General features: G+C 46.5%; 1 protein-coding gene across 2 annotated transcripts in view; it reads right to left on the reverse strand.

The window, feature by feature from the left end:
* SLIT3 (slit guidance ligand 3) overlaps positions 1-23,963 on the reverse strand; it is a 642,447-nt gene that overhangs the window by 345,389 nt on the left and 273,095 nt on the right. Inside the window, exon 1 of one of the 2 annotated variants that reach the window (XM_089335062.1) lies at positions 241-287. The exons of the other annotated variant lie outside the window; for it this stretch is intronic. Within the exon in view, the coding sequence (XP_089191188.1) occupies positions 241-272 (32 nt within the window). The 5' untranslated portion in view covers positions 273-287. Of the gene's footprint in view, positions 1-240; positions 288-23,963 lie in introns of those variants that run through there. 2 annotated transcript variants of the gene reach the window in all.

Raw genomic sequence — 23,963 nt, forward strand, 5'->3', positions numbered from 1 at the left:
CAAGTGCCAAAAGGGGATCTCTCGTTGGCACTGTTCACACCCCCATTGCACTGCTCTGTCCTCTGTTTAACATGGGCTTTGCCAAATGTGTGGGAACAAGGGCAAGACCTGTCCAGCTTGTGGCCTTGAATGTCACCCCATCCTTCTCTGATGTCACAATCTGAGCTGCAGCCCGAAGATGTGAACTCTTAACAACCCCTGAACCCAGCCCCCTCCTCCCACAGGCTTCTTACCACCCACCTGCACATCACATCTGGGGCCTCTGTCTCCATCCTACCCTTCCGTGAGCCCGTGCAAGTCCAGTTCCAAGTCAGTGCCAGCTCAGGACAGCGGCTTCAGTGTGAGGTAAGCATCCCAGGGCCTCCAGGTTGGAGACAGGAAGCCTTCTGCTGGGGGAAGCTGAATTTGAGTGAAATGGGATCTCTGCAGGGGCATCTCTTTGGTTCCCTAATTAAAACTGAAACCTGACCCTCTGCTGTTGGAGACCTGACCACAGGTTTCAGTTTTCAAAGTGCTAACTGGCTGCTTACTAAAGGCCAGCCCATGCCCAAGATTGAGTTACTCCACTTAGAGCTGCTGCTTGACCTCGGCCTCTTACACCCACACTGAGGGGAAGACACAGGTGGAATTAAACCCAGGCTAAATAGGTGGCCCCAGAGGCAGCCAGAGCCCCAGGCACTTCCTTGGCAGGCAAACGGGTTTGGAGCAAGGCTGGTTCCTTCCACCTGTCAAGTCTCTGCCCCAGTGTTCACTCTTGGAGAGTACTTCCTGGGCCTCCAAATATCAAGGGCCCCACCTCTGAGCTCTTCTGCTCCTTGAGCTTTCTGGTTTTCTTGTGCAGCTTCTCCCCACACAGATTCACTTACTTGCTTTTGCTTGCTGCCTCCCAGCCTGCACGAGAAAAGACCCTGCCTGTCTCGTGCACACTGAAGCCCCAGAGGGTCACAGCTACTGCATTGAGTGGGTGAGGGAAAAGGATAAAATATTCATGAAATGTCACACCAAAACTGAGACACCTGTCTGCTGGTGGGGCTTGGACGACTGAGAATGTTCTGTTGAGAAAAGGAGGGAGAGAGAGGACAGCTACGATTTTACTCTTGATATCCCGAACCTTTAAATAAAGCTCATGGAGCAACCATGGTCTTTATGATACGATATACAGGTCTGAATCACTCAAGAAGACAATTCTATCAGCCACTGTGCATCACCTGCCATTACACTAGTATATTATATACATACATTTCCTCCCTCTCTCTCCCTCCCTCCTTTCCCAGCTATATATCTCTCTAGCTATAACCACTGCATTTTCTGAACTGAAAAAATGTTCAGAATCTGTATACTTACGTACATGGAGTGGAAATTCACTATAAAATTCTTTAAAAATGTTTTTATTTGAGAGAGAGAGAGAGCGCGCGCACACACATGCAAGCTAGCTCTCCTGTTGGTTTATTCCTCAAATGGGTGTAACTGCCTGGGGCTGTGGTGGGGCTGAATCTGGGAGCGGGAAACTTAATCCAGGTCCCCCACATGGGCGGCAGGGACCCAAATACTTGAGCCATCATCTGCTGCTTCCAAGGTCTACATTAGCAGGAAGTTAGAGCCAGGAATGAAACTCAGGCACTCCAATGTGGGACGCTGGCATCCTAACCAATAGGCTAAATGACTGATGTCTTTGCATAAAGTCGATGGTCAAGAACCCAAAAGTTTTGCTGGGGAAGAGGAGAAAGAGCAGCCTAGCCAGGGCTTTCTTTTGGCTGAGGTCTGAGAGACAGGAACAGGTAAGTCAAGAACAGCCTCCTTGCCACCAACACGGGCTTTGCAAGGCTGATCTGAGCGGGAAAATGGTGTTCTCTGTCCACAGAGCAGAGGGGCAGGAAGAGAAGCAGGGTAGACTCAGGGACAGGGGTGTTTGCCAGAGCTGGGGGAAGCAACCTCAAAAAGCTACACAGCGGCTTTGTTTTGCTGGCCACAGCATTGAGCTTCCAGGAAAGCAAAAAGCAAAAAGCAAAACCTGATGGTGGCTGAAGGTTCCCTGTCCAGACAAAAATAAATTACAGACCAACCAATGGACCAAAAACCAAACAACCAAACTCCATCAGTTGACATACTTATATTTGGCCCAGGGTGGCTTTCCTGTGTATTAACATACTTCAATAAATTTGGGGAACAGGGAATGAAGATAGGTTCCAGCATTTGGCCTAACAGTTGAGACACCCACACCCTATGACAGAGTGCATGGTTTGATAGCTGGCTCCAGCTCCTGACCTTAACTTCCTGCTGCTAATGTAGACCCTGGAGGTGGTGATGATGGTTCAAGTCATTGGGTTCCTGTCATGCAAATGGAAGACTTGAATTGTGCTCTCAGCTCCTGGCTCAGGCACTGGACTGCCCTGGCCATTGTGGGCATTTGAGGAGTGAGGTGGACTGGAGCACTTCCTTCCTTTCTGTCACATAAATTTTTTTCTTAAAAAAAAAAAAGAGATACTTTTGGTGCAAAAAGAGTTGAAATCCATAATACACATTTTCCATGAACTGTTTAAAGACACCCCCCCCATTAGTAAGTCAAAACAAGAGCAGCTCTGGCCCTTCCCCCTCCAGGTGGCTCTTTGTACACTCAGGACATAAAGGCTCCATGGAGGACAGGGTCAGTGTGTGTATCTTGGTGACCATGCATCCAGCAGGAAATCTGCAGCTGTGTTAATGGCTGTGGGTACAAACCACATAGGAAAACTAAAACTCTGACTTCTAGAAGTCACTCAGTAATGGGATTCTAAAAACCAGAGCATGTTAATATACAAGTGTGCACACAAGCATGGACGTTTCTGCTGCAAGTGCCCCAAACTGATAGACAATCCACAGGTGTGGCACTGCCTCCAGCCAACCTCCTGTGACTCGCTTGATGGAAAGGAAGATGTCAGGATGGAAAATGTCTACAGGTCTTCCAGTTCAAAAAAATTCTATGAAAAAATCACTGCCTCCATGCCCCTTTCCTTTTTCCCTGCCTTGCACCTGCTGTCTCAGTTCTACCTTTCTGCTTGTTTTCTCTCTCTAAGTCTCCTTCAGGTGTCCTCTAAGGGCCAGGGAGCCCCAGCAGCAGGCAGGATAGCCAGCAAGCCAGGAATTGTTTTCAGGAGGTGTGCAGTAGCTGACATTCCATGATTACAATTCAGCTATGTGGTTCTGAGACTCTAAGACAAATCCCAAAGTCTCCTTTTGAATGATGAATAATAAAAACCAGGCAGTCAGCAAACAAGGATCTCCTGGTTGAGTCCTGGGGATACAAAGCAATAAATACAACTCTTATGCCAAAAAGTTTGGGCTAATACAGAAGCATGCGTGCACACCGAAATGCCCCTTTTCTGCCATGGCAATCAAGGCACGGCTAATGGGTACGTGGCCAACAACTAAGCCACAGTGCAACTCCTGGAGGGGGCATACTTATGTATACGGAGGCCTTCCCAGGAGAGGGTTGCACCTGTGGATTGTGTATCAGTGTGGGGCACTTGCAGTTTTGCTGTCCTCATGATGTAAATCAGTACTCCAGAACTCAAGTTCTCCTGATGGCAACTTCTCGAAATATGCAAATAAAGCTCAGCACCCGCTATGTGATTTGTCCTGCGATCAACCTGAAAAGCCATCATGGTTCTCAGGTTCCAATCATTCATTCCCGAAAGACCTGTCAGGCAAACCTGCAGCATCAACAGTCCAGCCTTAACACAGTCAGAGACACCTGTGACCTTTGCATGGAGGTAGGGAGAGCAAGTGGATTCGTGCATTGTCTGTGGTTCCAGACTTGACCTCCTTGCCAAACCCCCATTCCAGACTCGTTCAGGACATTCCCTTCTGCTCCTCTGCTAATGACTCAGCTCACATCAGGCATTGGGGGAATCCAGCCAAGAAGAGCAGTGGCACGGAATGGGGCAGGAAAGGCAGAGACCTGGAAATGCTGGCAGCCTGCACCAAAGGAAGCTTTTAAAGGCAAGGAAAGCGGCCACCTTGGCAGCCTGGGGAGTGTTCCTAACACTGATGCCAGCCCTTGCTTGCAGCATGGCTGGAAAGAGCAGGACAAATTGCACACACTCTATAGCCAGCTCCTCAACGTCAACTGATGCTTCCCACGCGTCTCCAGATGGCCACGTGACCCAATTTCCTGTAGAAATGGATGACCTCAGAGGTGCGTGCTGCAGCAGGGACCCTAGGAAAGGTGGCAAGATGGCACAAATAAGCAGTCCTGGGAGGAAGCAATTTTATCTCTAAGAGGCAAAAACCAAGTCTAAAGAATGTCTTAGTGTATTCAAGTATTTCCAGCATTGGTTTATTTGACCTTCTGAAGAGGAGTCAGGGAAGTAACCTGGAGTCACTGAGACTCAAAGGAAAGGGAACAGCTGAAGCAGGAGCAAAGTTCCAGCGGGACAGAGAGTGTCATTTTTGGACACGGGCACATTAGCTTGCCACACTCCACTGCTGAGCGAGGCTTGCATCAAGGTGATTCCAACATAAATCCAGTCTCCCTCCCACCCCCTAGAATCCTGTGTGCTTCCTGTCTATACTACTGGTTCCAGAGTTACCTGCCCCATCTATACCATCTGCAGCAGGGGCACCCTGGGAACTCATGCACATGCCCCTTCTCAGGCCAGGCCCAAGGCTACTGAGTCAGAATCCCCAGCAGGGGTCGGGGGGAGGGTTCCCCATCATCTGCAGTGTCAACAAGCTCACAAGGTGATTCTCTTGTGCTCTACCTATACTAGGATAGTGAACCAAAGCTTGTGCGAGTCCTTTTTGGTGTCAGTTTACTGCATGTAAAAATTTCCCTAAGCCCAACAGGGGACTTCTAGGAATGCCACAAGCTGCCTCTTCCAGGAGATGACCGGCTCAATGGCCAGAGCACTATACCGAGCCCAAGACACTGCCAAGCTGTTGAGTCTAGGGAGACAGTATGGCTGTGGCAATCCATTTGCTGAGACGAGTGAGACGAGGCTACTGGGCCATGTCAGAGATGGGTACCCGAGAACTATACAGCTCTGTTCAGTTCCCATGCCCAGGAATCAGACCTGAGCATAGATAGGGTCTCCTCTCCTCTATCAGAAAACAACATCATGGGCTCATTTATTTTCCTCTCTCTCTTATCTCTGAGTTGGGTGCTGAATGGCAGAAACACACTTACTGATGGCCTCTTCACTCTTCAATGCTTTGCAATCTTCTTGCTAAGAGAATTTAAAGTATCCCCACTGATTCCAACGGCAGGTGATTGGCTGTGTGTGGAGGAAAGCGGGGGTCTACAGGTAGATTTCTTTTTCCTGCCGGCTGCACTGCATCTTTGGAACATGAACACACAGGCTGACAAATAGGGCTCCCTCCCCTAGGCGCTCACGTGGTGACTTTGTCAAGGTCACTTAGGACGCATTTTTGCCTTTCCATGCTGGGCTGCCCATCAGTGCTCTACATTGACGCCTAGCTGTGCCCTGAACCTCCCAGGCCAATTTGCTTCCTGTAGCTGGCCACAGGAAGGAAGCTGGTGGACAGGCAGGACTTTTAGCTGCATCATGGGCAAGTGAAATGACAGGACATCAGGAACTGGAATGTTCCAGCTGGGTCAACTCATTCCACACAACCATGAATCTCCCTGGTTGGTGAAAACACTGTTCCTTCTCAGAACTGGGGGTGGATGTTTTTCAGAGGAAGAAAGCGAGTGCTGGAATGTCTGCAAGAAGCTGAACTACTGGCAGGGTCACAGCCTGGTTTGAAGACCTCCTGTCCCTTGCTTCACATCTATTTTTTATTTTAAAAAAGATTTATTTCTTTGAATGAGTTATGGGGGGGGAGAATGAGAGCTCTTTCATCTGTGGGTTCACTCCCCAAGTGGCTGCAATGGACAGGGCTGAGCCAGGGTGAAGCCAGGAACCAGGAGTTCAGGCCCAGGTCCTTGGGCCATCTTCCACTGCTTTTCCCAGGCCATTAACAGACAGATGAATTGGAAGTGGAACAACCAGAACATGAACCAGTGCCAATATGGGATGCCAATGTTGCCAAGTGGTGGCTTTAACCACTTTACCGAAGTGTGGTTTGCACTATAACACAATTTGTTACTAGTAAGTTAGAGTCTCAGATTGACTTAAATAAATTAGAAGGACTAGGAGATCACTCCCACTGTCTTGCATCCTTTGAAGAAAAAGAAAAGTTAGCTTAACCTGGATCAGTGGCTTCGTGTACACACTGTACCTTATTTCCTTCATGCAATGAAGTCTCTCAACTGGTCACAGCCACAAAAGTCCGCAGAAATAAAGTTAGCAAAATGTTATCCTCCACCACCTCTAATAACTTGCTTACCACCAGCTCTGGGACAGAGCTGGCCTGGCAGTGCAGCAGTTTGCCCCAGCAGCATCCCATATCACAGAGCGGGTTTGACGCCTAGCTGCTCTGCTCCCTGTCCAGCTTCCTGCTAATATGCCTGGGAAGGCAGAAGATGATGGCCCCAGTACTTGGGCCCCTGACACCCACATGGGAGACCCAGATGGAATTCCAGTGTGTCCAGCCTCAGTGTGTCCCAGTCCTGGCTGTTGAAGACATTTGGGGAAATTCTCTGTCTCTTTTTATCACTCTGCCTTATAAGCCAACCAACCAGCCAACCAATTAGCTGGGGAGAATTATCAAAATGCAGATTGGCCTACTCCAAAAATTCTGAGGGTGAAATCCTGAAATTTGCATGTTTAATAGCAATTCTGTTTTCCTTGGAGATGTACATGTCTTTCCTTGGAAGCAGAGCTGAAAACATTTCTTTTATAAAGGATTAATTAAAGATGTTTCCTGACTCCTTTCACATCCTCTCAATCCATTTCCTTTTACCGCCTTCTGCAATCACAGAAACCAGACACTCTTTTTCAGATTTTTATTTGCAAATAGTCTAAAATACTCTCACTGAGCAAATATTTCCCCATGGCTATTACAAAGGCTGACAGACAAACTGAATTCCTTAAGCCACCTTCAGCTGTTTGTTTGATAAAGTTTTATTGTAACAGTCCTGCCATTTTGTTTGCATATTGTCCACAGCTACCATGGCAGAGATGAGTGGTTGAGACAAAGACAGTAGCCTAAAGTATTTACCTACTATCTGGGCTTTTACAGAAAAAGGCTTGTGAAATATTTGTTCAAATGGTGACCGAGATGGGCTAGCTGTTTAACAAGGTCATGTCTTCTTTCAGGTTCCACATACAGACTCTATTTCCCAGCTCCCCTTACAGTCAGGCATGACCATGTGACTGAGTGCTGACCAGGGGCAGGTGAAATGAGGAGCGCAGCCTGGCCTGGTATATGAAACCTCCCCCGTCACGCAGCCAGCCTAGGGTCCAACCTAGCAAGCGTCTTGCTGAAGGCCGCAGAGTTCCTCTGGATCATTCCTTGAGTTGGGGAGTTTTTTTTTTTCTTTTTGACAGGCAGAGTGGACAGAGAGAGAGACAGAGAGAAAGGTCTTCCTTTACTGTTGGTTCACCCTCCAATGGCCACTGCGGCTGGCGCACTGCGCTGATCCGAAGCCAGGAGCCAGGTGCTTCTCCTGGTCTCCCATGGGGTGCAGGGCCCAAGCACTTGGGCCATCCTCCACTGCACTCCCTGGGCCACAGCAGAGAGCTGACCTGGAAGAGGGGCAACCGGGACAGAATCCGGCGCCCCGACCGGGACAAGAACCCTGTGTGCCGGCGCCGCAAGGTAGAGGATTAGCCTATTGAGCTGCGGCGCTGGCTGAGTTGGGGAGTTCTTAATCACTACTTGGAGTCAAGCCATCAACCCATTAAGGAAAAGTCATTTTGGTCTCTATATGAGGGAGACATAAACCTCAATCAGTTTGAGTCATTATGTATTATATTAAATTCATTTACTATAACAGTCTCAATTAATTTAACTTCAACCCAGAGCCTCGCCTCTTAGGCTAGAAGTTAGAGTTACGAAGTGAGGTTTTTCCTTAGTCAATGCCTGGAGCATCTCCAAAAGCGTGGAAGTGGAGTGTAGGGACTGCTGTCTGGGGAAGAAACGGAGAGGGTAGTGTCATGGCAACGAGTTTTGCCTGAGTTCTGACGTCCTACAAATGACAGCATCACAGTCTGTCACTCCCACCATTGTCTGCCAGATGCCTCATCACACGCAGTGATAGAACAGAAGTGGCTCCAGGGGAGCTGGGGCAGTCTAGAGTCAACATTAGAATCCTACAGAAGAGGATGAGGTATAGAGGAAAGAGTTCTGAATGCGATGTGGCAGGTCTGCCTCTCAGATCGGCCCTGCAAAAACTAGCCAGGCAGTTCAGGGCAAGTCACCACCACACTGAAGCCATGATTTTCTTGTCTATGTAAGTCCACAGGTTAAAAACAGACTGGATTTTAGATTTTAGATATAACAAGCTTAGTGGTTTCCAGAGCAAGTTCTCAGGATACCTGCAACCCTCAGAGGTGCCTCAGTATCTTCTGCACATCCAGGATGGGTATGGGCAATGTGCAGTGTGCGGGGGCTGCCCACTGATTTCAACCAGCGCCACATGGTTTTTCCTATGCTAATGGAAGCGTAGTGTTTTGAAGTAGTAACTGAAGTGTTCCATGCCATCCTCTCCATGACACGCACACTTCCTTGCACCTGGGGAGCCAGGATACATTCTTTTTTTTTTTTTGACAGGCAGAGTGGACAGTGAGAGAGACAGAGAGAAAGGTCTTCCTTTTTCCGTTGGTTCACCCCCCACTGGCCACTGCGGCCGGAGCACTGCGCTGATCCGAAGCCAGGAGCCAGGTGCTTATCCTGGTCTCCCATGTGGGTGCAGGGCACAAGAACTTGGGCCATCCTCCACTGCCCTCCCGAGCCACAGCAGAGAGCTGACTGGAAGAGGAGCAACCGGGACAGAATCTGGTACCCTGACTGGGACTAGAACCTGGGGTGCTGGTGCCACAGGTGGAGGATTAGCCTATTGAGCCGCAGCGCCAGCCCAGGATACATTCTACATTTGCACTGCAGAAAATCCTATCACACAGCACTGATCTCAGAGGCGTCTGCACAGCAGAGCAAACAATCCACAGAGTGGAAGAATGGGAGGAAACATCAGCTAACTGCTCATCTGACAAAGGTTTAGGATCTAGAATATATAAGGAGTTCAAACAACTCAACAACCACAATAATAAAACCAATCAATTCAGTCAAGAAATGGGAAAAGGACATGAACAGACATTTCCCAAAAGAAGAAATATAAATGGCCAAGAAATATATGTGGAATTGCTCCATATCACTAGGCATCAGGGAAATGCAAGTCAAAGCCACAGTGAGATATTGCCTCACCAGTCAGAATGATGTTATCAAAGACAAAAAGTAACAAATCCTGGCCAGGAGGTAGAGAAACAGAAACTCCTAAACCCTGTCAGTAGGAACGTAAGCTAGTAGAGCCACTATAGAAAACAGTATGGGAATTCCTTAAAAAAATAGAAGTTGAATTGCACTTATGCTGTAGCATTCCCAATGCTGTATACATATCCATATATATATATTTATATATATATGTGTGAAATAATTATAAAAAAATAGATATCGGGGGCAGGCGTTGTGGTGCAGTGCCTTAGGCCACCGCTTGAGATACATGCATCCGTATCATAGTGCCAGTCTGGGTCCTGGCTCCTCTGCTTTCGATTCAGCTTCATGTTGATGTGCATCCTGAGAAGTAGCAGATGATGGCTCAAGTACTTGGGTCCTTACCACCCACACAGGAGACCTGGATGGGATTCCAGGCTCCTGGCTTTGGCCTGCCCCAACCCTGGTGAGAGAGGGCATTTTGGGAACGAACCAGTGGATGGAAGCTTTCTCTCTGCCTTTCAAATAAAATGAATATATATATATATATTTTAAATATATAGTAAATGTATATATATATATATTTTAAATTGCAGGGAAGAGAAGAAGCAAATTGAGTGATTGTCTCATTGGATGCCAGGTGGAAAGACTTAAGCCTCATGAATTAGAATCACTGCTTCCTTCCATATGCTGGGCACTTAAACACTCTACAGCTTGGACACAACTTGGGAAAGGAGGGAGGGAGCCCATGAAAACCTGTGATTTAGTTTGTGTGAAAAGTGGAAAGAGGACATGAATGATAAATTGTTATAAAGCAATTAAAGCTACTTTTCTTGAATACTGATTTTTGCAGACTGAGCTCTACCCACTATATATATATATATATATATATATTCCTCATGTTTGCCTTGTACAAAAATGAAACTGCTATTGAAAACTATGAAACGCTTGATGCTCAACAAAAGGTTAAGTCAGAGATTTCTATTTCTTCTGCCATAAGCATCTTCTTGGAAACCGTGGGTTTTGGGTAACAGGAAGAGCTTTTAGCCACTCTTCCCCCATTTTAGAAGAAACTCTGGGTGTGGATAGAGCAGAGAGATATCTCCAGCATCCTGAGGGGAACAAGAATCAAGCAAAGAACAACTGAACATGTGCTCTAAGTTTAAACACCTAAATGCACCAGAAGAGAAAACACTCACCCTGGCTTAAAGCCCTGCTTTGTTCCACAAGGAAACAAAAGTTGGCACAGATATTCAGCAACAGTGCACCAGCATCTCATGGTCCTGCACATTTGTACCTCCAGGCCTGCGCTCTCTACACTGATGCTCTTGGTGTATATGTGAAGGCGGCAAAGGGAATGCAAGCTCTGACTTTCGGTGTTGAAGCATGCTCTCTTTCCATGTGTGTTCTTGAACAGTTTCTTTCTTTTTTTTTAAATTCATTTGAGAGAGAAAGAGGGCACTAGAGAGCACCATCCACTAGTTCACTCCTCAATTGCCTGAATTAGCTGGAGCTTGAGCTGGAGGGTGAAGCTGGGACCCAAGAGCTCAACCCAGGTCTCTGATGGAGGTGGCAGGAACCTAATCATTTGACCCTTATCACTATCTCCCAGTTTGTAAACCAGCAGGAAGCTGGAGTCAGGACACAGACCCACTCACCCTGGTATGGGGATCCATGTGTCCCAAGTGGCATGATAACCATAGGCCAAACTCCTGCTCCATGATTTCTTATTCAGATTATTTAGTCATACCAGCCACATTTTATCATGTTGGATGTCCATTTCCTGAGTGAACTGTACACACATCCAGATGCACGTAACTACGTACACTGTACAATGAAGAGGTCCCTAATCACTCAGGCTTTGGTTTGAGTTCCTCTGGAAGGCCCAAGTGCTAGCTTGGACAGGAGTGAGCAAGTTGTATTGGTGGGTTTGGGGTTTGGTTTCCTCTGTAGCTGGCAAATTAGTTTGTTATTTGCCATAGTGGGTCATGTTCTTTTACAGCTTTAGGAGTTTTCATTTAAAGAATGATTGTGACACTAAATCTCTTCAAAGTCCCAACATCTGCTTTAGCCACAGCTCTCAGCTTCTGGGTGAGGCTGGGGCACTAGAAGAGGCCTATGGTAAACTTTCCCCAAAGGACCAAGGAGAATCCTACACTCGCAGGACAATCCTACCATCTCCCCTCCTCATTCCTTTCCTGCGTTTACCCTCTCTTCTCTTTCCTTCCCACTCCCAGCTATCTTCTCTCTTTCTTCTTTAACTTTACTCTGCCTTCGTTTCCACTCTGAACTCTTGGACTCTCCATCCCCCACCACATTGAATGGCTTACTTGCAAGGTGCAGGGGTGAGGATGTTGGGATGGGAGAGGGAGTCTGGGAGAAGAGGGTTTCTAAGTGTGCTTCACCTGTCTCTTAAGACAGAGGTGAGCTGGTATCATAAGATTTGATGCATCTTCAGAAAGGGATGAGGCTTGAGTGTAGAGAAAGGAAAAGACTCGCTTTCTCTTCCCAGTGGAAGCGTTTGCATCCTGCGATTGCAGAACATGGTTCTGGCAGCAGGACACGTTGGGATGGCCTCAGAAAACGGCTGTGAAGTAGGCATAATTATGCTCTTTTCATGACTAATCAATAGGAGGATCTTAAAGATGAAGCACATGCCCAGTTTCCCAGATAGTCAGCCTCTGAGTCAGGAACTTAATCCCTGGAGGAGCGTACCGAGCCTGAACAGAGCAGCAGGACTCGGCAAGGTGGCCACTCCCGGATGGCCAGTGTGTGCTGCGGAAGAAGCGGTGGGGCATTTGAAGGGGACACAAGAACAGCTCTTATTTATTGAGCATTGTCCACTTGTCTTATCTATAAGTAGCAGGGCTAGGATTTGGCTGAAATTCTGAAGTTTCAGCCTTCATCCAATACACTAGGCTGCCTCCCATGTAAGGTGGGGGGCAGATGCAAACTCCTGTTCTTCAAGAGGCAAACTTCTCCACGGGCGAGAGAAAGCTGTCTGCCAGAAAGGCTCACTGGGCAGGAAGAGTGAATGCTTTTCTCCTGCAGGAAGTTGCCAGACCATCTGCGGGATTTTTAAGGTTGACTGGGCCATAATCCTACTCTCATTCGCAAGCTCCTTTGGTTTCCAGAGCCAGGGCAGAGGACTGGGAGAACACGCAAGCCATGGGGGATGGATGGGGAGGCGAGCAGCAGTGTTTGCGGGTGGGAATGGAGTGTGACACAAACAACCTGGGCTCCACGCCTGCCCAAGCCGTCACACGTCCTCCAGAAGCAACTGGAGAACAAAGCAGAACCAACAGCCCCTTGCTTGTCTTTAAAGAACAGCAGCACAGCTATGGGGCAAAAAGAGGCAGATTAAGGAAAAGGCAGACATAAAAAAAAGATGTGGCCGGCGCCGTGGCTCACTAGGCTAATCCTCCGCCTGCAGCGCTGGCACCCGGGGTTCTAGTCCCGGTCGGGGTGCCGGATTCTGTCCCGGTTGCCCCTCTTCCAGGCCAGCTCTCTGCTGTGGCCCGGGAGTGCAGTGGAGGATGGCCCAAGTACTTGGGCCCTGCACCCCATGGGAGACCAGGAGAAGCACCTGACTCCTGGCTTTGGATCAACATGGTGCGCCGGCTGCAGCGACCAATGGGGGGTGAACCAACGGAAAAGGAAGACCTTTCTCTCTGTCTCTCTCTCTCACTGTCCACCCTGCCTGTCAAAAAAAAGAAAAAAAAAAAGATGTGACCCCACGTCACAGATTCAGCTTGCGGCAATGCCTACCTAGGGGTATGGATTGTCATAGGGTTGTGGGATCAGAGAACAACACGGACTCTGGAAATCTCCACACACCTCCGAGTCTCACAAACTGGAAAACAATTTCTGAGATTTGATTACTTCTCATTGGGGCTGTTCTTCATTACTGGGGCTGGCATTTTTTCCAAGATCTGATGGAAGGGTGGGTCAGGGAAAAGTGTGAGAAGTTCCGGGAAGCCATGGTTCTCTTCTGCTGATATGCCAGACCTCACTCAGAGAAAAACAACTCACAGGAATCTTTCTGGATGTTTCTTAAATCAGTGGGAGAGATCCCACAGAGAATTACAAAATATCTTGAATCCATCTGGAATTTTAAAGAAACTCAAACAAGGAAAAGGGGTGAATTCAGAACTGACTCTAGCCCCACAACAGAAAAGGCAACTTGGGCTCCTGAACCCTCAGATCATTCCAGCAGGTCCTACTTACTGAACATCTTCCAACATCTCTACCCCGTAGGGGGTTTTGTAGATGTGGTGTGATGTGCCCTGAAGCAGGTGGGCAATTCTTTGCTCTCCCTTCTTTTTGGTCTTGGTCTTTTGTGGGTTCCTTCTGGGGGATGGATTATGGGGACTTTAGGAGCCTCATTCCATCCCAGTAGAAATCAGGCATATAGGAAACCCGCACTCCTCTGTTGTGGAACCCAAGAGATGGCTGAGATCAAGTCTTCTTTGGATAGAAAAGCACACAGCTCTAACAGCCTCCTGGTGTCAGGGTATGCAAATAATTAAACAAATGGTTTAGCAGCAATGCTGTCAGAAAAAGAGTTTCCAATTCCATCACCATGGTGACAGCTCATCAAAAAAATCTAAATCTAAAAATTGCCTTTATTTAGCTGATAGAAAATAATAAATAGGGCTCTTGGGGCTTGTACTTTGCATTATCTGTCACTAAACTCTGAAGTCTCCCCCGGTTCCACCTTCCACCTGTATGCCTGGCTTGATCCTGGTGCAGCCACAGCTACCTGTGATTCCCCTGGATTCAGTGGAGTCCATAACCTTGAAAGGAGACTGGAGTATTCCCCGGCCCCCCCACCAACCAGCTGGCCTTCTCTTCACAGGCCCTTGCTGGCATTCACTAACCTTTGATCCTAGGGTTATTTGCTGTCTGCAGCCATTTCATAGACAGGGCACTTATGGAAATTACTTCAAGCTCCCTGGTGTGGTGGCTCCCTGTTTAACAGGAGTATTTAACAGGAGAGGAGACAAGAATATTCTGATGCACCAAATCACCAAATCAGAAATGGGCACCTGTGACTTCCTTCTGTTCCAAGGGAAATACCACAGTCTAATTTTATATTAAACGATGAATTGTATAAACCTCTGCGGCATCCTGAAATAGACAATACGCAATTTGCCATTTCTAGAACTTTGATCGAAGCAAATGTTTCGGGTGTGAAGTTTCTGGGAAGTCTGGTTGAGAATAGGGACTGAAAGACGAGCATCGCATTTTAAGTACAGGCATGTTTACTGCATCTTTGTCGAGAAAAAAACCAAGTATCAGGGACTGCCCGAGTCCATCCCCTGCGGATTCCCTGTGGATTGAGTGCACGATACCACAGCCACTGTGTAGCTTCTGACACTTGTCCCAGTCAGCCCCCTGCCTCCAAGGGTTCTGCATCTGTGGATTCAAGCATTGCATCTGTACTGAACACGTCCAGACATTTTTCTTATTATTTTCTAAATAATATAGAATATCAATTTGCATAGTATTTACATGTTATTAGGCAGTATGAGTAACCTAGAGATGATTTAAAGTGTATCAGAGGATAAATGTAGGCTCTGCAAATACTATACCATTTTATAAGAGACTTGAACAGCTGTGGATTTCAGTATCTACAGGGAGGAGAGGCACTGGTCCTAGAACCAAACCTCTCTGGGTATCAAGGGACTGGCTCTTCATGTCGCCAAAGACCTGTATTATTGACATGGATAGATGACTACTGAATATTGTTAGGAAAAAAAAAGCCTACAAAATAACACAAACATAATCCTGTTCAAAGTACATCCATACATGTGTACATACACGAGGCAAGGAGAAGGCCGTTTACCAAAATGTTAATGACTGTTATTTCTGGTAGTTTCTTCTTTCTGTCTTTACATACTGTTAGTAAATCAATATTTTATTCCGTGAGCTTTTATGACTATTATAGTCGAAAAAAAACCCAAACTCTAAAGCTACTTTGATATTGGCTCTTCAAGAATAAATAATAGGGAGCAAGTATCTACTGTCCCAGGCACTGTGGTGGGAGGCAGAAGGAAAGGACCACTTGGTCTCTGCCTCCAGGGACTTGAAGTCTAAATATGAAATAACCACTATGCCACAGATCTTTGGGAATAAATGTGCTGAACATTAGCTGACAGTAGATCCTGTCCTCATGGCTAGACAGACATAGGATGGTAGCTAAGAGGAAAAGATAATTGAGGATCCCGTTGCTGACTGGTGTGATACTGGCCAGGCAGCTCATCTGCCCTGAGGTTCGGTAGTTAAAAACAGTGGATGAGGTAAAGCATAATAGCACAGCACCCGCCCAGGGCACATTCAGGAAACGCCCACTGCTGTTATTCCTCCTTTCTCCTTCCCTCCAAGGGCTATAGGAAAGCAAGTGTGGGCAGAACGTTAGAGGAGACAGACCGCTCTTTGGTTTAACACCTCACAGTCACCCACCCTCCTGTGAGCGCCTTGCTTTTGTTTCAGTGTGCAAACACGTATCTAAATGAAACACTCTCATTCGCCCAGGAGCACGTGGAGGTCTGGCCCACGGTCGGCTGGCACTGGCACGATGCCTTAATCTGCTTAATACATTTAATCTGCTGATGAGGCCAATCAATGGCCTCCCCCTGCCTAAGCAAACAACTTGTTTCACTCCAATCAAAAGGCACCCTTAATCTGATGCCTTTTCACTCAACTCTCCCCCATGACCCACATGCCATTTCATTCCTCCTTCCCCCTCCTGAATGTAATCAGCCTGGTCCAATTTGCTTATATAAACAGGAGGCTGAGGCGCGGGAACCTCACCAGGCCACGGTGGTTCTGCTGTTTATACATCCCCCACCCCTTGTTTCCTGAGACCTTTCAATAGAGCCAGACTTGGAGGAGAGTTATATTAAACAGTTTGACTCCAAACCTAAACAGCCCCTGAAGCATTAGTGGTTCAAAGATCTCCTGGTGCATTTATGAAAAGCCATTGATCTGGGAAGAGGTGTTAGAGGACTTGAAATGCACTAAGAAAACTCCTTTGCTGGCAGGAGGCAGAGTGGTTTTCATTAAGGAGCTGCCCTTTATCTCGTCACATTACTGACCTGCCCAAGCTGGGATGGGCCACTTCCCCTTGCCTTTAAAGGAAGCTGCCTCTGGTCAGAAACACAGGATGATAAGAAAACCTGCATGAGTAAGGCACGCACAAAGAACAGAAGTACAGCTCTTGCGGGCTTGCTTTTCTGAGTCTGATCCCCAAGTATGCTTTACATTCTCCACGCTGGGACCACCTTGGGTGCACAGAAGCCTTGAGACACCACGGGTCATTTCCCTGTGCTTAGTCGTTAGTGCTTGGGGAGCAGTCTGCGAATTCTTGACTTTAGCTCTCAGGGGAACTTGCAATATTGCCTAGAATGGGGCCCACTCTTAAGGCAAGGTCATCCATGCCAGGGACCATGTATCAGCTTTAGGACAGTAGAGATGACCTCAAGTCCCAAACTGTTGCTTGACAGCTGGGTGACCTGAGATGAATTCCTACCTCCATTTTCATCTAGAAACTGGACTTTTTACAACCTCATAGAGTTGCTGCAAGGACAAAACATGTCATGCGTAAGAAGTGCTTTGCGCAGTGCCTGGCACCTAGTTGGCATGTGGTAGGGGATGGCTATTACTGCTTATCACTGTATTATTATCTAGGCAGTCTAAAAATCATAAGCAACATTTTGCATTTAATGTACACAAATGCATTTTCCTGGGAAGAGGTCCATACATCTCATTCTTATTTTTCCCAAAAGGGGAAGAACCATTAAGCTAGTTAGACTAACTCCCTCCTTTAATTGATGAGTAAAATCCTACCCAGAGGTTGAAGTGCTTTTTCCATGATCACATGGGAAGCCAGAAGCAAGGCCACAGAGCTGAAACCCAAGATCTGTTGTTGACTCACTATGCAGTGCTTTGCAGATTTTGGAAACAGCTTTAGCCTTACCCAGCCCTGCATAAAAGTGATCTTTAAATCAATGTGAAATAGGACTGGGTTTTGGTGGCCTCAAAGCAAAAGGAATGGAGGTGTGATGGTTGTGAAGCTGTGAAAAGATTACTTGACAATAACAATCAGCAGAAGAAAAAGGTGTGCAAAGCAAGAGAGGAGGAATGGGTGAGGGTTCCCAGGCAGAAGGAGCCCTGTTCCAAACTCCTTTGCATTTCCTGTGCTATAGCAAAGCACATTGATCCCCTAAGCCATCCAGATGCTTTATAAAATCCATAGTTGCAAGCATAGATGACTTGAATGATTTTTCAATTCTGAGCGAGAATACCTTGTTTTCAAAGTAGATCCAGCCATGGGACTTGGAGATTTTCACTTTGTTTTCTTTAATGAGGTTCTTTCACATTCTTTGGTATGTTCCTATTTTGTTGGTTGTAAAGGTATGGCCTATGGCTGGGGACCAGCATCATCCATGTTACGTGGGAATGTGCTGGAAACGCTACTTTTAGACCTCCTCCTTACACCTAGTGAGCCAAAGACTCTGGTCACAGCCATATGCTTAAACAAGGTTTCCAGGTGACTCTGATGCACACTCAACTTCTTTGAGAGCCACTCATTTAGGTCATTCTTGTGTTAGAGGAATCATGCAGGCAATGAAGGCTTGGAAAAGACTTCCAGAAACCCGAATCCCTAAAACACATTTTTGGTTTTTTGGGTTTGAAATAAACTGGAACTAGATGAGTAACGTAGACCCTCCTGTATTTTGCAAACAAGAGATCTGAGAGGAAAATGGAAAATAAATTTCAAAGCCTTTCATCTCAGTTATGATGACACATTCATTTTAGCACTAGTGGGGATGGAGAGGGGAGAAGGGCGGTGGTTACTTTTGTTGAGGAGAATACACAATTCCAATGGAATCCACTGTAATTTAGGGTCAATTAGCATCTGCACATTCTCTACCCATGAGGCTCTATTAATGCAGTTAATTTTTATCTTTTAATCCAAACCAAACATCCTCCAGTGTACTTGGGGTCCTCTTAATACATTTGACCCACCTGGATGCTGTCCTATGCCTTGTAATCCGAGCCGCTAGGAGCCTCTTCAGCTCTTGGGATGTAGAGAACAACTCATACCCCTGGTTGGGTCCTGCCATCCCCTTGGAAATCAGCTCTCTCCTGGGGTGCAACCTTGCTGGAAGCTCAAGTTCCTTGACGAGACCTGCCCTTGTCCTGGCCTTCATGGAAGTCATTCTTCATACTACCTTGCTCTTCTGGGCAGCCTTCTCTGACAACTTTTTGACTGTCCCTTGACTAAACACACAAGAACGTGGTTGATGCTAACATCTTCCATGGCTAACTTTACTGCTTCCGTCACTGACTTTCCATTTGATCCTCCAAACAACCCTCATGTCATTAGCATTTCTCCACGCTCTACCCACATCCACCCTCCACATTTTAACAGTGCAGCCACTGAGCTTCCAGTGGTTCTGTGACCTGCCAGTCTCACACAGCTGGTGAAGAGATCACATGGTAGGCTCACACCCAGATCTCCTGGTCCACTGGCAGAGATCTATTATAGAATACTGCTCTTCCTGCCCATCCACCTGGGTCCATAATGTCAATGAATAATGCATTTGTTCTTTGTGTGTCTTTGGAATGTCTTTATGTTTATGGAAAACCGTGCATTTTCCTTCATGTAAAAGCCCTTGAGGAGAAGAAATCATATCTGTGTAACTCAGTCTCAAATAATAATGCAGAGTTCTCTTACCTATTCAAAATATTTTCATTTTTATCTTATTTTATCTACAAAAAATCCAACAAATTAAGTAGAATAAACAATATTACGCCTATTTGAATGGTAAAGAAACTGAGGTTTGGCCAATAAAAGCAATGTACTGGCTCAGAAGTAGAAAGTGACGTTTTTGGGAACAGAAGAGAGATTTTTCATTTCTGTTGCTGCATCTATGTACTGGGTGTGTGCTGTTAAAACTGTGAACCTAGGGCTCTTGTATGCTGCCTCAGAAACTCCTGGGGAAGCTATGGAGGGGGAGGCAGGCAGGGCTCGGGGCAATCCACCCTGGGTTTAGGTTCTCCTTTAAAAAGGAGCTTGGAAGGTCATTGACAGGTTCACATTTCCTGTCTAGAGCATCCAGCATGGTAGCAGTACTAGTCGGGTGTAGGTAGTAGATTCTGAGTGTTGTGGTTGCAGATGGCCCTGACCAGCCTCTTGCAAGAACTTTCTATCTTTTGACTTGCCATCAATGTGAGTAGGAAAATTCCACCCCATCCTTGTAGAGGGTAAGCTATTCCTCAGCCTTTTCTTGGCTAATATTTGTTGACTTACCATGTGCTAAGTACTGTTCTATGGTTTGGGGCTAGTGTGGATAGATATGGGGATGATTCCACCTTTGTGCTCATGTAGCATACATCTGGTAGACCTGAAACAGACCATCACACCAATGAATAAGTACTAGCTAGGAAGGAAAGAGCTATTGTCTGCATGATAGAACAATGAGTGGGACCTCATCTAAGGCAGAGGTCAGCCGACTGCAGTCTGTGGAGGTAATACTGAGGCTAGGTTTCTTGGCAGTGAGAGCGAGGGAGAGAGAAGGCACGAGAGAACTTTCTTGCTGCAGGCAACAACATGGTGTAGGCTTGAAATCACAGATGCCTGACTTGGTTGAGGAATCCAGAGGAGGTATGGCTGGCTGGGGCCCAGGGAACAAGAACAGAGAGCAGCAGGAGCTGGGAGACAGGGGTCAAGGGAGCAGGGCTATGCATTTATGCATGCAAGTTGGGCAGCCATGGCAGATTTCAGTAAGGACTGTCATGACTGATTGACAGCCATGAGAACCTAGGTTAATGTCTGGAGAAAAAAACTGCAGATGGTCAAGAGCATAACTGAAGAGACCTGCGAAGAGGTTATCAGGTGGTTTTCCTTTGTCACACAGCGAGACAAGCCCTGGAGGGAGTTATTAGTTAATATGCAAGAGCCGGCAGGCAGTATGGATGAGAACAGCAGAAGCGGTGGGAGAAAAAATACCACCACCTTGGATTGAGATGATGTAGTTCCAGTCCTGCACCAGCACACTGCGGCTGTGTAACTGGGGATAGGCCACTCTACTAATCCTCATCGGTCCCATGTGCGACAATCGGTTAGTAGTCCAATCTCGGCAAGTTATTGGAGGCCCAGTTAAATAATGCTTAAGTGCTCTGTCAATGCTAAAGTGTTATGAAAATGCAGGATGTCATCAACTATGTCGATATATTCAAAATATATATGGTTCTGAGTAAATATGGGTTAATTTTTTTAAATCTCTGTATCCTGAAAATAAGTTATTAGAAACAATTTGTTTGATAGGTTAGAATTTCACTGCATTTCAAAAATCTACCTTTATTTTTCAATGCTCAAAATTTTACAATGGCTGAAAAATTATTATTTAGAATGATCACATTTACTCAATTATAATTGTAATCCTATTCAGGTCCCATCACATTTTTCAAACTTTAGTCATTTATGTGTCAATGTAATTTTTTAAACTATAAATGTGTCACTTGATATTTTGTTTAAATATAACATGTATTCCCACCACACTTGGCTGTTTTCATAAAGAAACTTTGGGAGAGGCATTTAATATGTCTGTAAGACGCCCTTGTCCCTTACCAGAGTGCCTGGGTTTGATACCCAGCTCTGGTTCCCTATTCCAAGTTCCCATTAATGTGGACCTTGGGAGGTAGGTGACTAAGTTGTAATAACTGAGTTCCTACCACCCACATAGGAGCCCTGGATTGTATGCTAGGTTCCTGGCTGTGGTCTGCCCCGCTGGGGCCATTGTGGGCATTTGGGAAGTGAGCTTTTTCTCTATTTCTCAGTCTTTCTGCCTCTCAAATAGATATATTAAAAAAAAAGAAGAAAGAGAAATTTCAACCTAAAAAAAATTACCTGTGAAATCAGAGTTGACACACTAGTTGGATTTTTCCTAATTCACATGAAAATAGTTGTAGGACTATTAATGTATAAATAAATCAGTAATAGGATCTCACATGACACCAGTGGTAAACAGCATACTTGGGAAACAATAACTTATAACATACATATTCTAGGGCTTTGTTCAATATCAAAATTAACAGGCCACCCACTAACCTTTAGTGACTAGCATTGAAAAGACTTGATGCCTCGCTGTATTGTACATCGATTTAATCACAATCTGTGGCACAGGGCCCAACCACCAGTATTATTTAGGATTCCTGAGATAATTCTTCTGCCAACTGAGGCTGAGATACAGGGACCTACATTCTTGGAGGCTGTCCAAGACTGCCAGGACTTCTAGGATTGGACAGATATTGAAGGGGGCACCTGGTGCTAGTGGGGAGACAATCACTGTCTTCCTCTCTCTCAGCAGGGGACACTCTTGAGAAATACCGATCTTTGTAGTGGTAATGCTAACACTACTACTAACAGGCAACCTTGAGTGCCAGCTTCATGTCAGTCACTCTTCTAAGTACTTTTTTTTTTTTTTTTGACAGGCAGAGTGGACAGTGAGAGAGAGAGAGAGAGAGAGAGAGAGAGAAAGGTCTTCCTTTGCCGTTGGTTCACCCTCCAATGGCCGCCACGGCCGGCACGCTGCAGCCAGCGCACCGCGCTGATCCGATGGCAGGAGCCAGGAGCTAGGTGCTTATCCTGGTCTCCCATGGGGTGTAGGGCCCAAGTACTTGGGCCATCCTCCACTGCACTCCCTGGCCACAGCAGAGAGCTGGCCTGGAAGAGGGGCAACCGGGACAGAATCCGGCACCCCGACCGGGACTAGAACCTGGTGTGCTGGCGCCGAAAGGCAGAGGATTAGCCTAGTGAGCTGCGGCGCCGGCCCTAAGTACTTTCTAAGCATTATTGCATGAAATCTTCATGAAATCTTCACAGCCACACTACAAAATTATCTATTTTATTATAATAGTATATTATAATATTATCTATTATAATATCATATTATAATATTATCTATTTCCAAGATGAGGCATCTGAGGCCCAGAGAGGTATTGTGACTTTCCCAGGGTCATATAGCACTAAGTGTTAGCGATGGAATGGGAGGCTCCTTGAGAGTAACCCCAAGTTCCCTCCCTTGCGTGAGGGCTTTATACTTAAAACACACACCTTAGGGTCTACAGTCCTGGTAGGTAAACACCAGGACCTCCTGTGCCTCTTTTTTTTTTTTCTTTCTTTTTTAATAAGACTGCTTTCCTCATCCCTAATTTTATACATGAGCACATTTCAGCCACGTGAAATGAAATGAAGACCAACAGAGGCCGTGCGATTTCCCAAGTCCCATAACTGACTCCATGTGTGGTCTTGTGGAAGTACCCACACCTCTAGAATCCGGCTTTCCTCATTGGAGTTGCAAAAATAAACCCCTACGCCTTGCAGTTGTGAATGTGAGCAGAAAAGGTGGCATCCCGAAGGGGGTGGGGGTCCCCTTAGTTTCACCCTGGAGGAAGCTCTGAAGTGGGGCCGGGGGAGGGGACAGTTTCCAGCAGCCCCAGGAGTCACTTTCCGCTTTTGTAGGATTCAATTACACCCAAGGGCCTTCAGTTTGAACAAAGAAAATTAGGTGAGCCCACCTAGGGGAATCCCTGGGGCCAGCCTCCGTGTTTAGCTTGGAGCAGCAGGGAGGTGGAAGAGCCTGAGCTGTGCTTCTTTGTGAAAGGCAGATGAAGAATCCACCCTCCCATTGTGCAGCAGACTCAGCTTCCCAGCCCAATAAGGGGCATGAAATCGGATGTTTTTCAAGCTCCAAATAAAGCAGTGGAAAACCTACCTCCCCTCTCCCTCCGTAAAGAACGCCAGAGCGCAGAGCGTTTGATTTCGGAACAGGGCAATGTTCTTTTTAGAGGAAATGTTAAGCAGGGATTAGAGACACGAAGGGCCGTAACTCTATCCTCAGCTCTCTCATTGTTAACAGTATTTTTTTTTTTTTTGGCAGTGTCTGTGCAGAGATGTGGGAAAAACCCAAGTCTTATGTAAATGAGAATCGACACACACTGATAAACCAAGCACCAGACCTGAGGTCTTAATTACACAGGAGTCTAGATGTCAGAATGAATGGGGCTTACTGACGTTCAGCGATTTCACTAGGTATTAAGTTGGACGACCTCCTTCCGGGGGCAGAGAGCAAAGTGCAGGTTTCCTATTACCAAGGCCACGTTCACAAGTGCAAAGAGCTTTGGTCCTGCCTAGACGTTTTTCTGGGTGGAAGATGAAGATATCTTAGAACTCCAGCACTCACACTTGGTTTATGGTGGGACAGGCAGAACAGGGTGTTTTCAGGTGTGGGGCAAAATGGGATAATGGAGGTCTCCAACTGTAGCTCCCCTTGTCCTCTATCCCTCCTGCAGCTCCATCTTTCACTGCATGTGAGGCCATGTCATGGACATCATGGTCTTAGCGTCAACAGCTAATAGGAGGGGTCTTCATCAAGTTCAGGGCAAGTGTGTATTTTGCAAGGTTTTCTGCACCAAAATAACCTTTGACCTCCATTTTTCCAGAACTTTCTGAAGTAGCCTCGGACTCCCAGGAGCCACGCAGAAGCACGAGCAGCTCCGTGGTAACACGGAGAAAGCTGCAAAGACAATAAGTGATAAGCGTGTGCACGGCTGAAAATGAAGCCTGTCGGGGCCGTGGG

The sequence above is a fragment of the Oryctolagus cuniculus genome, chromosome 6, assembly GCF_051225735.1.
Source record: "Oryctolagus cuniculus isolate XC-2025 breed Fujian yellow rabbit chromosome 6, ASM5122573v1, whole genome shotgun sequence".
Classification (NCBI taxonomy): domain Eukaryota; kingdom Metazoa; phylum Chordata; class Mammalia; order Lagomorpha; family Leporidae; genus Oryctolagus; species Oryctolagus cuniculus.